Raw genomic sequence first — 15,725 nt, 5'->3', positions numbered from 1 at the left:
AAAACCGCTTGCTCCTTGCCCTGTGCTGACACTGCCTTAGCCCGGGCAGCTGAGCCTCAGGCTAGCAGATGGTGAGCAGACTTCAGCGGGAAGTGAGTGGCTAAGGGCACTGGAGGATTCCAGTTGTACAGCAGCTCAGCCAAGCAGCTCTGGCCAGAAGAGTCCTAGGGCTCCAGCCTTCTTCTGATCTCATTGACAAGCTTTTCTCTTGGGATATCAACCTACAAAGCAAACAGAGAAGAGGTAGCAGCACTGGAACCCTGAGCAGAGCACAGTTCGAACTGGCCCTAAGGACTTGCTGTCGATACCAACACAGTTTGTGACTAGTTTTCTGGAGCAGTCACCTGACAGATCTGTGCTACAGCTCCCCAAAGGAACAACATCACTGAGGGAAAACCCAGAGCCTTTCAGTAATCTCTAGATTTTGGAAGCACTTTTGAAACCCGGTGTAAAAAGGCATTCTCACCTCCTCTCTTGTTGCGACATCTCGCAGCTTGACAACTCCATCTGTCAGCTCTTGCTCTCCTACAATGGCAGCAAGGGGGATCCCCGTGTCCTCACAATACTGCAGCTGCTTCAGCAGTTTAGGATCCTTCTTGTACAGCATCTCTGCCTAGGGGGGAGTGGTGAATCATTAATGCAAACTTGCTCTGATGGATCTTGGAGCGAAACAGCCAGTACCAAAACCCCAGAGAAAACTCTGCCTCACTATTCCTGCAGCAAGCAGTTGCCTTTAGTGCTCTTGACTGTTCTTCTCTGTTTGCTAGATCTGAGACAGGCCCAGATCTTGAAGAGACACACAACTAATGGAGTTGGTCTTGCTGTGCTACAGCTCCCTTCAGGCTCTCCCTCTGTCACCCATACCATTGCCAAGCCCAAGTCCCTACTTTACCTTGATCCCTGCATCCCACAGCTCGGAGATGAGCTTCAGTCTTGCAGCGATTAAGTGTTTATGAGGTGTGGCCACCAGCACTTGTGTCTCAGTCGTTCGAACTTTCTCCCCAGAAGCCTGCAGGGACAGACACGCTTGTGGCAGTGACTGGCTCTGAGGGAATCTGCAGCTTGCAACAGCTCATCTCACCTTACCTTCAGACCTTAACTTAGCTCCTCAAAACAAGTATACTTAAAAGCTAACCATCACTATTCAGGGGATGTTACTGAGCAAGCCTAACCTTCCAGAAGCAAAAAGAGTGCACAGATAAGATAACCTGGGCATGTTTGAGTCCCCCCAGAGAATCTGCATTGCAACACACTACTTAATCATGTGCTGCTGTTCTTGTGGGACCTTGGCCGTCCTCCTGGAGGGGACCTGGACAGCTTTCCAATGTCTCCTTTGATTCTTCAGGTACAAACACATTGCCTCAGCCTCACTTGTTATGAATTGCAAGCTCAGAACTAAATGCAGAGCGATGAATTTCCTCACAGGCTTTCCCAGGGTGCTCATTGCAGAGAGCAAGTGCCAGAGCTGTTACTGAATTCATCAACTCACAGTCCCCAAGACAGAAAACTTCACAGGCAAGAGACAAGAGCAAAGTGACTGGGGCACAAAGTCCAGAGCCAGGACCCATCTCTAACACTTCCCTGGCATCTGCTACAAAACACTGCCCTCAGCTGCCCCTGATGGGCTGCAGAAGAGAGCTCTGTCTTCTGCACATGGACATTCAGGCATGAGGAGCCACCCCCTCCCCCCAAAATACTTTCCCCTCAAATACCATGGAGCTGTAGACCTCTGTAATAAATGATAGCTGGCTTCCTAGAACCCTTTCCCATGCACCACAGGCAACACCTACCTCCACTCTCTGCTCTAGGATGGAGAAGATCCGCTCGATCCCAATGCTGACCCCCACACAGGGCACCTTCCGTCCCTTGGGATCAAACATCCCCACCAGCCCGTCGTAGCGACCACCTCCAGCCACGCTCCCCACGCTGACAGGCTCCTCCACATGGTCGTTCTCCTGCTGCAGCAGGACAGCCTCGTAGATGACCCCCGTGTAATAGTCCAGCCCCCGCGCCAGGCTCAAGTCGAAAGAGACCTGTAGGACACAAGGGAAGGCCCGTCGCTGGGCGCACTCGGGGGGCCCAGGCTGCCCGGGCACGAGGGCAGCACCCCCTCCTGCCTCTGCCCCTCCTCACCTTCCCCGTGATGCCAAACAGGCTGAGGTACTCAAACAGCAGCTTCATGTCCCCCAGCCCCTCCTTGGCCAGCTTGTTCTGGGACAGCTTTGGGTCCTGGAGAAGCCGCTCAATCAGGTCCAGGCCACCTGTAGGAACGAGTCAGGCCTCGGGTCTGCCACTGCAGCAGCCCCCGCCACAACGGGCCCGGCCAGCCGTGTGTGCTGCCCTGTGCCCCCCCGTCACCGGCCCTCCCGGCCTGGCCTGGAGGAGCAAGGCCAAGGGCTCGAGCCCGCAGTGCTCACCGTGGAGCTGGACATACTCCCCGATGCGATCCGCAGCCTCAGGAGAGAGCCCCTTCTCTCCTACCATCTCGCTCCTCACTTCTTCCCACGGCATCTGCAAGCAGAGAAAAGAACATCCGTTGCTGCAGGACATTCTGTCTCCACCAGCCCATGCATCCACAACACGTGCGGTAAGACAGCGGTCAGCAATCTCACTAATGATCCGCGTCTGTCTCACAGGAATTGTTAACAGAAACCGCTGCAAATGCCAGGCTGTATTCTTAACCATGCTCAGGAGATCCCCAGATCCTTTACAAACACTAACAACTTAGCTGTTGTGAACCTCTTTATGATGAGAACAGCTGTGAAGCTGCCCAGCCCAAGACATCCACCCCCCAGGACTGGAAGCAATCTCCCCACAAGCACAATGCTTACCTTGTCCAGCTTGTCCACGGTGGAACAAGTAGTTATGAACTTGCTCTCTGGGATGCCACAGACAGCGAACACACCGTTCAAAATCTGTCGATGATTGACCTGGGGGTGGGACAGCCATGCTTAGTTCAGGGGAGATCCCCTCGCTGCCATTTCTTCTTGCCCCAGCAGTGTGGGAAGCTGCAGCTATTGGCATTTCCTCGTGCCTTTTCACCAGCGCCTCAATCCCATGGGAAGGGAAGGCACAGAGGTATGAAAACCGCTTGGCTCTGATCTCACCCTAATGAGGAAGTCCCCGAGCTGCAGGTCACTCAGGATCTCGTGCACGATCTTCAGGCACTCGGCATCAGGAATCATCGGGTCGAACTGGCCAGCGATGTCAAAATCCTGGGGGCAAAAGAAGCGGCAAGAGGCTCCTGGCACAGCTGAGGTGCTTCAGTTCCACAAGGCATACCACACAGCCCCGCGGCAGCTGAAGGCAGTAAAACCCACGCCAGTCCCCCGCGCCCTCCTGCCTGGCGTGCGGCAGTCACCACAACACTCACACACTGGTAGAACTCCCTGTAACGGCCCCTGGTCGTGGCCGGGTTGTCCCGCCTGTACACCTTAGCAACATGGTAGCGCTTCATGTTGGTGATCTTGTTCATCGCCAAATAGCGAGCAAAGGGCACCTGGGGGCTGAGGAGTTAAGGACAGGAACGTGGAGATCTCCTGAGCTGCAGAAAGCTGAACCCCAAAGCGCCCTGTCTCCCTTTTGCTTTGCCAGCTGCTCCCCGATCTCCAGGGAGATCATCAGCCCAGGCTGACGACACGTACAATGAACCACACTGAGCTCCTCCAACACCAGGACAACTCCATCGCCTCCTTCTGAACCACAGTGAATCAATACCTCGCAAACACAGACCTTTGCTGGGTCATTTTGCCCTCTTACGGTGCGATGAGAGAGAATTCAACAACCAGCACAGACGTACAGATGTTAAGGAGGAGAGCTTTTTGGAGACACATGGAGGTGGAGAAGGCCTGCGATGGACACCTGCTTTGTACCTGCAGCAACGACTGCTGCTCTTCCAGAACTACTGAGGCACTGGAAAGGTGGGATGGGCAGGACAGGAGCACACAGAGGTGCAGACTGTAACTGGGAGGAGGTAAAACCAGTACAGTAGAACATACTGGTGCATGCCCACAGCCCATGGAAGAGAGGGCCACTTTGCTGTGGACCTGGGACTGGCTGTGGGGTGGCTTGAGGTGGGGGCATGCCGACGACAGCCAGACCCACTGGGGTGTCCACACTCAGCAGGAAAGGGGGTTTCCATCGCCCTGATAGGACCTGCAGGCAGGGCAAGGGTGACCCAACAAGGCGGAGGTGGCAGCGACCTCGGTGTGCCACTGTCCCCTCCGCAAGAGCCACAGGGCGAGTGCAGGATACGGTCAGGTCGTAGCGCAGGGCCAGCAGCTCCCCTCCCTGGTCCTGCAGCTCGTAGATGAGCTTCGCGCCCTCCCCGTACCTCCCTATCAGCATCTCCTGGGGAGAAGCGAGAGGGCTGTCAGGGCAGCAAAGGACCAGAGTGACTCTGGGGCGCAGGGTCCCCCCAGGATGGGGGACAGACCACAGAGCCCATCCCTTCCCCCCAACCCCCATCAGTCAAGCAGAGTGGGGAGGACATGACGCACATCCCCCCTCTGACCTGGGGCAGAAGGGGGGGGGCCCATCCCCCCACATAACAGGGACCCAAGAGGGACTATCACGGCTGCCCCCCCGCCATGTCCCACACGGGGGTATCCCCCAGCCCTGCCCTGCCCCAAACCTGCCCCTCAGCCCCGGGGAAAGGAGGTGCTCCCCAGCCCCACGGGAGGAGGAGGGGACCCCACAGCCCCCCAGGGGAGCAGCCGGGGGTCCCACAGGCCCAGTGGGGGGTCACCCCCCACACCAGGGAGGAGTGGGGGATCCCGCCACCGCCTCACCCGCAGCTCCAGCACGGGGGTGTCGATGGCGGCCGCCCCGTGCCGCTTGAAGCAGGCCACCACGGCGGCGAGGAGCCGGTCGCGGAGCACCACGTGGACGGGGGAGTGGTCGCGGGTGCCCTGGCCCGGGACGGAGAGCGGTCGTCAGCGCAAGGGCGGAGCAGAGGAACAACACCCGGTAACCGCCGGCACGGCCCCCGCTCCCCGCCGTTACCTTGGGCGTCTTCAGAGCCGGGACCTGCCCGCCGCCGCCGCCGCCGCCACCGGCCGAGCCCGCCGCTGCCCGCCCCTGCCGGGACAGGAGGCCGCGGCCACTGGCCGGCCCCGGGGGACGGGGCAGCCAGGCCCGGGAGCAGCTCGCCGGGCCCGCGGGCAGCAGGCACCCGGCGGCGAGCAGCCGCAGCATAGCCGGTCCCGGAGAGCCCGGAAGGGCCGGGTCACGTGATAGCCCGGCACCGCCGCCTCGCGCCGCTCTAGGCCGGGCGGCGGGCACTCGGTGGTGCCCGGGCGGACTGCCTCGCTTTACGGCCCGGGCGCCACCGCGCGACAGTTTCCGTTCCCTTGTCGCTCGCACCCTCAACATGGCGTCGGGCAGCGGGGTAAGTACTGGCGGCGGTGGGGCCACGCCCGTCGCTTTCTCTTTGGCTCGGTAGGCTCTGGGCTGTGCTAGGGGTAGGGCTGTGACTGCTGGGGCCGCTCTGGAGGGACAGGCGGCGGGAAGGGCTGCCCCGCTGCGGCCAGGCCGCGCTCGGGGCCTGCTGCCAGGCCCCGGTGGGAGGGACCCCTCGGGTGGGGCTGTGGTGGGGCCGGGGATGCCCCGGTGGGTGGGGGCATGTGGGGAGGCCCATCCCTGCTTTCCACACCGCTGTGCCCTCTGTGTGTGGGCGGTGGGAGATTTGGGGTCCCCTGAGAGGCGCTGATGCTTTCAGGGCTAGAAAGGGGGTGGACCCCACCCTCATATTCCCTTCCTAGGGCCAGGCTTCCCCCGTGGGAGCCCCTATTTCAACTAGGCGGCGTGAGGAGATCTGAACCTGCCCCAACTCCCGCGGTGAGGGTGCCCACCCACCTCCAGCCCCCCGGGGGAGACCTGCCCATCCCAGGGGCCTCTTGGGACTGGGCGATGGCGGTGCAGGCAGCTCGCTCCTTCTGTTCCTTCTCTTGTCCTGCCCTGTTGCTTCTCAGCTGCTCTGGGAAAGGGTTGCCTGCTTCCCGGTAGGCTGTCATGCTGTCCTGCTGAAGTTGCTGCTTGCTGCTCTCTGCCCTGCATGGAGAAACCACCCTTTCTGTGACTGTGATTCTGGAGTCTCTGATGACTCCTGTGTAACTTGATTATTTTATTGGTGTTGCTTGGTTTGTGTAGCGTGGCAGTGATGTCTTTCTGCTGTATGGATCCCACAGGATTTGGTGTTGGGAATGCTGAGATTGGATGAGTGAGGTGGATGCCATTGGTGTAGCCTGAATGGGGAACCAGACTCGTTTAAACACCTCCAGTAATACCCCAGACAGCTGTCAGCACCAGAGGGGCTGTGTTTTTCTGCTTTCTTGGCTGATTTTCCTTCACGTGAAGCCACTTGCTGAGAGAGGTTAAGAGCAGGATGTCTGCCTGGGAGTGAGATGGGGCCTGTGCTTTATTCTCAGCTGCAGGCGGTTGTGTTCCTGTTAGGTTGAGCCAGACTTGAGACTCCTGTATTTTGTAGGCTTTGATGCTGATACTGGGCAGATCATTCAATGTCTGTCTCCACAAGGATCAGGAGGTTATGGGGCACTTCTGGTTTTTAACTGTTGTTACTTATTTGGGAAATTGTCCCTCAAAGCACTTCTTAGATATTTTAGGGTTTGCAGCCACCCCTGCCTCCACCAGACCAATTAAGGAAAGTTCCTTCAGATAATGTCTAGCCAAGATCTTGTTTCGCAGTTGGGTTTAATTTCTTTCCCTGTGCCTGGATGAGAGAGATTAGTAAAAGAGCTGCAAAAGACTCCTTGCCTTTTATGACAACAGCAGAGTGAAGCAGCAAGTAAATCACCTCCTCCCTGGGCTCCCACCAGCTATGATTTGTGATAATGCGCTGGTATGCAGGAGAGTCTAGATTGTGGAAAATACCCCCAAACGTTAATTTACACTCTGTGATATTTTCTTTTCTTTTGCTTAGGGTGGTTAATAAAACCTGTTATGACATGCTTAAACTGCTTAAGAAGCTCTGGGAATAAATGAGAATTTTTCTACGCCTCCCTAAGGCATTTTCATTCCTATCAGTAGTTGTTCGTTCCATTTGAAGGATTGCCAGAGGAGAAAACGTTAAATGACTGTGCTGCTGCTATAGCTTCAAATGGGATTTATTTCCTTTGGATTGTGATTGGATTCTTGATTTGGCTGAGCGGAGATGGCGGTGGGGCATGTGGGGGTCCTTCTTTCCCAGAGGTGTTTTAAAATACATCCATCCTTTTTTTAATATGAAACTGAGAGCCTCTCACTGCTGTACCAAGTGAAATGCAGCTTTCTAACCAAACAAGAGTTCTCAAGAAAATAAAGAAGTGTCTGAGTTGTAAGCCATGGCCATTAGCAGGTGCAGGGGCCTTAACTGCACACGGGACAGACACTGGGAAGAGGCTGTGCTGGTCTGGTGAGAGGAGGGTTGAATGGAAATGGGGTTCTTGTCCAGTCACTTCTGCCCTCAGCATTGGTGACTAGGTAAAAATCCCCCCTAAAAAGAATAGTTTTTATATTCTTTAGTGCCAACTTCACCTGAATTCAGCTTTCCTTCCTGCAACTTATCTGGTTGCTGTCAGTGTAGAGTGCTCTGGGGAGCTGACGAAGGGCCAGTCTGCCTCAGAGGTGTTTCTTCCCTTCCCTGCAGTGTGAAGCTGCAGGAGTGGGACGGCTCACCGTGCGTTTCGTACAGGTGCTTCCCTGGTGTCTCCACACCCTTCTTCGACAGATGGGTGTTTTGGAGCTTTTTCTGGTTTGCTCGTACATGTGTCTGGCTTGAAAAACCTGTACGGGTTCCTATGATTTCGTAGCAAACAGTGCTTTGATTCCTGTAATGCACAGACATACTGCTGATCTCTTTGAGAGCAGGTATACACAGCCCTCCCTACTCCTGCATTTTAATCAAACTCTTTGTAGCTTATGTTGTGTTTCACAGCTTCCTCATCTGATATTTGCAACTTGGATTTAACTGACTTTTGGAAGAAGTATGTGTAACCTGCTAATGACTGTGCTGTGTTTGTCAGGTGGCACTTCTGAGGTCTTAGATCAATGGGTTTAAATCCCGTTTGTGTCTGTTTTTCAAAGCGAAAGGCTGAGTGATCATCTTAGGAGCTCTTAAGATAAACTCATTACTTTTCTCAGAAATCCTTCTAGAAGAAGTAGATATAGTCATGCTGAGTGTTATTCTCTTAAGATACATCCATAATTCCTAGATATGAAGACAGAGGACATGGGGATAAAATGTAGTGCCCCTAATTTACTGCTGTAGCCTCACAGGCCAAGTGATTCTACTTCTTTCCCCAGTCTCCCCTCAGAGCTAGTCAAACTGTATAATAAATGTTAATACACTTTGTTTCCTTCTCAGACTAAGAACTTGGACTTCCGCCGAAAGTGGGACAAAGATGAATATGAGAAACTTGCAGAGAAGCGGCTCACAGAAGAGAGAGAAAAGAAAGATGGTGCGTAGTGTACTGACTCCAGGCAAGCTTTGCTCATTTGGCAGTGAGTCACCCAAACCCTTTGAGTTTGAGAGGGAGAGAGCAGCTAGAAGTGAAATCCCAGAGGGAAATAGCAGCAATTCAGGGCTGGCTTGCTCCGATCCTTTCTCCTGTGCTTGCCACTGAATGTGTTTTTTTGACAAAAGTAATTACTGAGAACCTTTACCTCTGTCTGTGTGTTCTTTGGGGAGGGAGAGGAACAATCAGCCCCTAGTAACAAGGAGATCTCAGAATATGACCCAAGTGAGAGCTGAAGATACCTCACAGATCTACCTGGTTCTAATAGGAACCACAAAGTAGTGAGGAGGAAATTTTTTTTAAAAAAGGTGCAATTTCTGCATGAATCAATTAGTTCCCAAGTTCCCAGCAGGCCCCTCTTCATCAAGGGCAATGTGAAATCCAGCACGTCAAGTTTGACCTTTTCTGATAAAGTTTGGTTTTTTGCATATGTCCTAGGCAAACCAGCTCAGCCTGTCAAAAGGGAACTTCTGCGGCACCGAGACTACAAAGTGGACCTGGAATCGAAGCTGGGGAAAACCATTGTCATCACCAAAACTACCCCGCAGTCAGAGATGGGAGGGTAGGTTGTGGTCTTCTTGTTGGAGTCTCAGGGTTGTGCTGGTGAGATCAGGGGGCTGTGATGCAGCAGTGAGCCCTTACCGTGCACCAGGTGATGATTTCCTCCTGCGTTTTGAGCCTGGTGCAGTGGTGCTGCACTGTATTGCACCGAAACTGGGTCTTCTGGGGTGATGTATGGAAGAGACGCAGCAGGCTGAGCCCTTTCTGACATTCTTGATATCAATGTTGCTTTGCCCACCTGTAGAAACAACTGAGGCAGATCTCTGCTGCCCGCTTGGGTTTTGTTAGCCAGGAGACCTGCTTGCAGTGAGACCCTACCTGCTCTTGATTTGAGTTTCTGTGCACTGAGAATGTGAGAAACATCCAAATACCTGTCCATAGGAATGATATTTGGCTACTGTTTGTGTGGATCGTGTTTGGCCAAATGCTGAAAGGATTCTTAGTTCATCCTAAGCCACTGAGAGGTTGAAAAGAATACATTAAGTTTGTGCCATCGTAAGAGTAAGTCTGTTAGTGTCTCACCATCACAGCCAGCAGTGCCGGGGGATGCGCAGCCCCAAGCGGCATCCAGGGGTGGAAGTGCAGGCCCTGGCTGGGTTTTGCCACAGCTCTTAAGGTGGGCAGCAAGCGCTGCTGTATGGAGCAGGGAGTTGCTGCTGCAAGGTGATGTGGATGGGAGGACACTTACCTTGCAGCCAGGTCAGAGCCTTCAGCAGGCTGCAGTCTGGAAACCTGGGCTGCATGGCCAGTCCTGCCTCAGGGGAGGACAGCCGAGCCCTGCGGTGTCGCAGAGTTCATCCCACCCTGTTGGTTGTGACTGGAAGGGGAAGATGCTGTGGCTGAGGTGTTACAGATCATCTCGTAATTCAGTTCCTGTCGTCTGTCAGAGTGGCGCCTGCATAAGGGTTGGTACCTCCAGTGTTAACCCGGGCAGCTGTGTCGATCTGGGGTGTGCCCTTGCACACTTCTTTTCACTGGGGTGCTCTGCAATGGAAGCAGCTTCCCTCTTGCCCTGGAGAAAGGACCCGTATCCCAAGTGACATACGCAGATTTCACATTGTGGATTATCTTAAACGGCTGTTGTGTGATACGAGGTTTGTCTCATGCTTTGGAGTTAATTCTTTCTCTCTCTTCTGCCAGATATTACTGTAACGTATGTGACTGCGTGGTGAAAGACTCCATTAACTTCTTGGATCACATCAATGGCAAAAAACGTAAGGATAACTTTTCTGCCTTGTTGGAGGGTTTGTGGAGTTGAAGGGCTGCTGCAGCACTCTGGGCTGTTCCCTTCATGCCTCACCACTGTCTGAGGGCTGAACGCTTAGACGTGGATCAAAGTGTGCTTCGGAGATCAGGATGGAGGCAGGTTGCTCATGAGAGCTGTGGAGGTGCTGCCTTTATGTCCTGGCACCTTCCAGGGTGCTGGACTGTTTTCATGGAATAAACCCAGAAGAAATAGTGATGAGTTTCCTCTGGTTAGGGGGACGTATTTTGCCCGCTCAGAGTGTCTACTCTGCGAGAAGCCCAGGGCCAGCAAGTCCTGATGTCTCCACCAAAAATCTGGAGAGGTGCTTTTTTACAGCACTGATACTTGAAAGAAATTTTTAGATAAGTAAAAGGTATGGGACTAGCCACTTTTTAGAGCGGAAGCTTCTCTTTGTTAAAGTTGAGTGTGAAGCTCAAAACTAGCTGATCCCTGAGCTGCAGAGCATGGGTCAGAGTTTACAAGGATGGAGGCTGTGGTTTGCTGAGGATGAGCGGAGACAGGAGTGGGGCAGTTTGACCCCAGAGTTGGGTCCAGCAGTGTGGTGGTTTTATTGTCCTTTACCTATCTCTGGTTCTTCTCTCCATTGCTGTAATGATGGAGTTAACTTAGGCCAAGATAAATACAAGAGAAAAGAATTCCCCGTTTATCAGTCTGTTCCCTTACTGTGTTTCACTTGAAAAAGAGGACTGTACCCTTGTTGAACTGACTCATTCCACAGCTGTGGGCATTGCTGCTTCTTGATGTGTTCAGAGAGTGGGGAAAGTGGAGAAAGTAAAGGAGCAGCAGGACGCACTGGCAAGCTCTTACCGTGTTCTTCTGCCCATGGAGGTGGTTTTAGCTCCCTGTGCAAGTTTACAAATGGCCCCTTTACAAAAAGGCAGCGATGAATGCGGTCCAGACCTGCACACTTGGTGTGTGAACCTTTGACAAATGGGGGGTTCAGAAGAGGACCTGAGGGCCAGTTTTCTATAGCTAGGAAAAGAAAACCCAGTGCGTTAAAGCCCTGTGCTTTTATGGGAGTGGGAGGAGGACGCTGAAGTGCCTTGTTGGACATGTTGGGAGATTAGCGATAAGTCCATATGAGAGAATCTGGAAGCAAAAATCCTGCCATGACTTTGTGTATAGGCCTGAGATGAAGGGTTGAGCTGGGACTGGGAAGTCGCTGATGCCACATAGCTCTTCAGTACAATATGATTTACAGAGTAAGTTTGGGAGCTTTTGATCCAGGCCATAAATCTGGCTGAAACCTGCTTGTTCTTGACAGCCCTCTTACTAGTTCCTGGTGTGTAGTTTGAGCTTCCAAGTGCTGCTGCATCCCTGGGACAAACCTGTGCATGGCTGCTGGAGCCACAGGCTGTTTGGATCCACCAGGCAGGGTGGGTCGGAGACATTGGCTTACTCATGAGTGGAAACCTGGGAATCTGCTCTAAAGAGCTGCTGAAACAGAGGCCTGGCTTAATATTTCATGTCTCTACTTTAGCTAAAAATGTCCTGTGTAATCAGGATCTCTGACTGAGTGCCACTGATGTCTTGTTTAGCTTCACCCACAGCTGAGAGATGCCAGCCTGTCAGTTTTATTCTGGCTTCTTTTTCAACACTCCAACCTTTTTTGTTATCACTGCTCCAAGCTTCAGTTTCCTGAAGCATCAGAACACCAACGTGATGGGGAGCATCCTAATAGGGAATCGTAAAAGAATAGGCTGTATCCTCTTTCTTGTTACAAGTCATGTACAGATTGTCGCAGTCACTGCCTGGTTTGGGTTACGGTGTCCTCCTACAGCCCATCCCCTCGGACAGAGAATCATAGAATCACAGAATGGTTTGGGTTGGAAGGGACCTCAAAGATCGTCTGGTTCCAACTCCCCTGCCATGGGCAGGGACACCTCCCACTAGATCAGGTTGCTCAAGGCTCCATCCAACCTGGCTCTGAACATTTCCAGGGATGGAGCATCCACAACCTCCTTGGGCAACCTGTTCCAGTGCCTCACCACCCTCACAGTAAAAAACTTCTTCCTTATATTTAATCTAAACCTCCCCTCCCTCAGCTTCCACCCATTACGCCTCGTCCTGTCATTACAGTCCATTGTAAAAAGTCCCTCCCCAGCCTTCTTGTAGGCGCCCTTCAGGTACTGGAAGGCCACTATGAGGTCTCCCCGGAGCCTTCTCTTTTCCAGGCTGAACAAGCCCAACTCTAAGGCATCCCGGTCCGTAGGAATTTTGGGACCAGATGAGGACAGACAGCGCGTACCTCTCTGTGGGAGGAGGCACTGCTGTGTCACACTCCCCAGGCTGGCTCTGGGTTACCTGGCACGGCCGCGGTGAGACGTGGCGTGGCGGGGAGTCCCTGAATCTGGGCTGTACCGGGCTCCGACGCTCAGGAAGACGGGAGGCAGCGCCGCTGCCTGCGCTTTGAGCCGTGGGTGGCCTGCGAGTCCCTGCGCTTCCCTCAGCTTGAAGCACCGAGCCTCGAGGGCGAATGGCCTTGTGTGTGAGTGTAGTCTGGCCCTGGAAGCTGCTTTGAGGGGACCAGTGACAGGCAGGAGGAGGCTGCTGTGCTGAAATACTTAAATTGGGATCAGGGACGGGGACTATGTGCAGACTGTCAAAGGCCACGAGTATTGCTGAACACGGCTGACTCCACTCCTGTTTTCTAGACCAGAGAAATCTGGGCATGTCCATGCGGGTGGAGCGCTCCACGCTGGACCAGGTGAAGAAACGCTTTGAGGTGAACAAGAAGAAGATGGAGGAGAAGCAGAAGGACTATGACTTTGAGGAGAGGATGAAGGAACTCCGCGAGGAGGTGAGTCTGGGCAACGAGTGATGAAGCAAAGCCCCCCAGAAACATGTTTTGTGAGGAAATCAACCCTGGTTCCTGATCTTTTTCCACAGAAGCCTTGTTCTTGGTAGCATGGGCTTCTTGTCTGCTGCTATGAGTGGGTTTTGTTTCTTTTTTGTCTGCTTTTTAAAAAGTCTGCTGCTGCTGTCCCTGGAAACCCTTTTCTCCTCTTGCTGTGTAACTTTTAATGCTTCAGGTTTCCACTGAGAGCAGCACAAACCTGACAAAGCACCTGTTTTTATCTCCCATTAGTAGTGTTTGAATGTGTGCTCTGATTAGCAGATCTGTGTCTTTGTCCCTTATCTTCCATGGCTCTTAGGATTGCTGGGATCCTTCTCCATGTGACATGTTGCTTCTGTGAGGCCTCCCCGAGCGTGGAAGGGCTTTATGAGTGGTGTACTGTGGTGTGAGATGTGTGTGGAGGCAGTGAAAGACAGCAGATTCCTCTCAACCCTGGACTTAGGTGTCAGTCCCCTGACATGAAGATGAAGTTTATTTGAAAACCTGACAAAGTTCTGACAGTTGAGCTTCTATGGATGCTTCACCTCCATCAACAGTCACGTAACAACCAAACAGTAAAAACTGCTGCCTGTTTGAGTCTCCCTGCCCAAGCCCTGAGCTTTGCTTCCCTGCAGGGGTGCTCTGTCGGGCTGCACACAGAGCAGTCCTGTGCTCTGCTCTTGAGCAGGCTTTGGTGCTGCCGAGCCTGATCTATTTGGGGGAGGTAGGAGACAGATGCCCCAGCAGTGTGGGGAGTGCTGTGGGTTGAACAGCTGCTGCCAGTCAATGTGTGGTAACAAAGAAATCAGCAGCAACTCTTGGTGTAGCTTTCTCCAGGGCATAGCTGCGGCGCAGTGGACGGTGATGGGAATGGCAGGAGCAGTTGCTAAGTTGGGAGCTGAAGCCATGCTTCTGTGTCACCCGGTACAAGCCTGGCACCGTTCCAGGGTTTGTGATCCTTGCAGAGCAAAACACTTTGATTAGAACAGTGCAAACTCTTTGATGCCAGAACCCCCCAAAGCTGCTCAGAGCTTCAGCTTCTGCTCCGGTGAGCAGCTGTCACTCTGCCAGGCTGAGAGCCAACAGGCAGCAACGTTCAGCATCACAGTCACTGCAACGGGGCATCGTACGAGGAAAAGGCCTCCTGCTTTAAAACCAGCTCCTTCTTGCCTCAGCATTGACTCCAGATGAAACTTCTGATGTTTGTTCAGAAGAGAGAGTTTTGTAACACTTCTTTTTGACTACATCTTGTGTGTCTTACTCTGCTCTTGGGGTGGTGGGTGGGGTGGTCTGGAGATAGTGGGGAAACCTTGGAGGAGGAGACAGCTGGGATTTCTGCTGGCTGTTTTATTTCCTCAGACACAACTTTGGGTGCTGTTGGTAGGACTTGGGTTAACTGTGCAGTGCCTGGTGTCTCAAAAGCTTACTTAGCTCAGGAGGTTCAGATTATTTTGCTGTTCTGTCCCTTGCTGCAGGAGGAGAAGGCCAAAGCCTACAAGAAGGAGAAGCAGAGAGAGAAGAAGAGGCGGGCAGAGGAAGATCTGACGTTTGAAGAGGATGATGAAATGGCAGCTGTGATGGGTTTCTCTGGTTTCGGCTCAACCAAAAAGAATCACTGAGCAGCTCTGGACTCTCCTCTTTCTTGAAACAGATTGTTTTTACCCAGGGGACTCTGGATAACTCTTAAAAGACTTGATTGAGGACCTGTATGTAAATCTCCCAGTAGAAATTGGCTGGAGGAGTCAAAAAGCGATTCCATGCTCTACCTGTGCTGCAGAACAAGCTCCGCCTGTCATTAGCTTCCCATCTCCTTCTGTGTCCTAGATCTGGCTGCTCATCACTGCTCTGTGGCCTTGTGCGTGCAGGGAAGTGTTCTGCTGGGTACGTTTTTGTGTCAATAAAACGCAACAGTTCTGTACAGATGGCCTGGTTCAGGATTAATCTAGCTGTCAACCAGGCGGTGTTGTTGCAGGCCCTGGTTGTTCTAGTTGTCAACCGGGCTGTGTATTTGAGATGCTGGGGGTGATCCCCTTTCTTTTTGGATCATGTAACTGAGGAGATGTGCCGCAGCGAGCGGTGTTGAGCGGTACAACCTGCATCTTTATGGCTTGTGCTGAGCAGAGCTGGTGGCTGCATGGAGTCTGGGTCACCAAAACTTTCCTGTGTATTTTATCCGCAAGGGGTATTTCCCTGCTTTTCTTTGTGTTTCGTCCCATAACTTTGATATCTTTAAGGCAGGGGGAAAAATTCCTCCCCACAACTGATCTAGGATAGAGCGAATGAAAGAAAGGTGTGTGCAATTTGCCAGAAATAAATGGATCGTTTTAATGGGTCCTTTGGGGGGAGTTTGATTCCTTCTTTGTTTTGAGAGCTGCTGCCTCCCACCGAGAAGAGCTGCTGCTGCCTCCCAAGCTGTGCAGAGCTGGTGGTGGCCACCTGGGGACCTTGACAGAGGCAAAGGCAAGGCTTGTGCCCCCCTCTCTCTTGGCTCAGCTGCCCTAATGCCGTCATTCTTGGCTTTTTCAAGTAATTGGGGAGATGGGTGTAA

The 15,725-nt window shown here is 53.0% G+C and overlaps 2 protein-coding genes across 3 annotated transcripts; one reads left to right on the top strand and one right to left on the bottom strand.

Annotated features, from left to right (window-relative positions):
• Positions 1 to 13: 13 nt before the first annotated feature.
• LOC141929418 (histidine--tRNA ligase, cytoplasmic-like) lies at positions 14 to 5,383 on the bottom strand. Of its 2 annotated transcripts, XM_074838825.1 has the most exons (12): positions 5,005 to 5,383; positions 4,791 to 4,910; positions 4,255 to 4,350; positions 3,374 to 3,499; positions 3,108 to 3,215; positions 2,832 to 2,930; positions 2,418 to 2,511; positions 2,134 to 2,261; positions 1,791 to 2,033; positions 893 to 1,009; positions 467 to 613; positions 14 to 221 (listed from the first exon to the last, which is right to left on the bottom strand). In XM_074838825.1, the coding sequence occupies exons 1-12, from the start codon at positions 5,371 to 5,373 to the stop codon at positions 165 to 167; spliced, it is 1,704 nt and encodes a 567-aa protein (XP_074694926.1). In that variant the 5' UTR covers positions 5,374 to 5,383; the 3' UTR covers positions 14 to 164. The 2 variants fall into 2 exon arrangements, with proteins under 2 accessions (XP_074694926.1, XP_074694927.1); XM_074838826.1 differs by lacking the exons at positions 3,374 to 3,499; positions 4,255 to 4,350.
• Positions 5,313 to 15,511, top strand: ZMAT2 (zinc finger matrin-type 2). Its single transcript, XM_074838828.1, has 6 exons — positions 5,313 to 5,389; positions 8,363 to 8,456; positions 8,952 to 9,075; positions 10,215 to 10,288; positions 12,996 to 13,141; positions 14,653 to 15,511. Exons 1-6 carry the CDS (start codon positions 5,372 to 5,374, stop codon positions 14,794 to 14,796), a joined length of 600 nt encoding a protein of 199 aa, XP_074694929.1. The 5' UTR covers positions 5,313 to 5,371; the 3' UTR covers positions 14,797 to 15,511.
• Positions 15,512 to 15,725: the final 214 nt, after the last annotated feature.

Source organism: Strix aluco, chromosome 13 (genome assembly GCF_031877795.1).
Source record: "Strix aluco isolate bStrAlu1 chromosome 13, bStrAlu1.hap1, whole genome shotgun sequence".
Lineage (NCBI taxonomy): Eukaryota > Metazoa > Chordata > Aves > Strigiformes > Strigidae > Strix > Strix aluco.
Note: the sequence above shows the minus strand (reverse complement) of the source record. Positions and strands in the feature narration are given on the sequence as shown.

Excerpts from the sequence above, each read along its gene's own strand:
- ZMAT2 (XM_074838828.1), top strand. Across the intron at positions 9,076-10,214 it reads CCGCAGTCAGAGATGGGAGG|ATATTACTGTAACGTATGTG; the intron begins GTAGGTTGTGGT and ends CTCTTCTGCCAG. Across the intron at positions 10,289-12,995 it reads TCACATCAATGGCAAAAAAC|ACCAGAGAAATCTGGGCATG; the intron begins GTAAGGATAACT and ends CCTGTTTTCTAG.
- LOC141929418 (XM_074838825.1), bottom strand. The coding sequence starts at position 5,373 with ATGTTGAGGGTGCGAGCGACAAGGGAACGGAAACTGTCGCGCGGTGGC. Across the intron at positions 3,216-3,373 it reads ACAGGGAGTTCTACCAGTGT|GATTTTGACATCGCTGGCCA; the intron begins GTGAGTGTTGTG and ends TTTTGCCCCCAG. Across the intron at positions 2,262-2,417 it reads GGAGTATGTCCAGCTCCACG|GTGGCCTGGACCTGATTGAG; the intron begins GTGAGCACTGCG and ends TCGTTCCTACAG.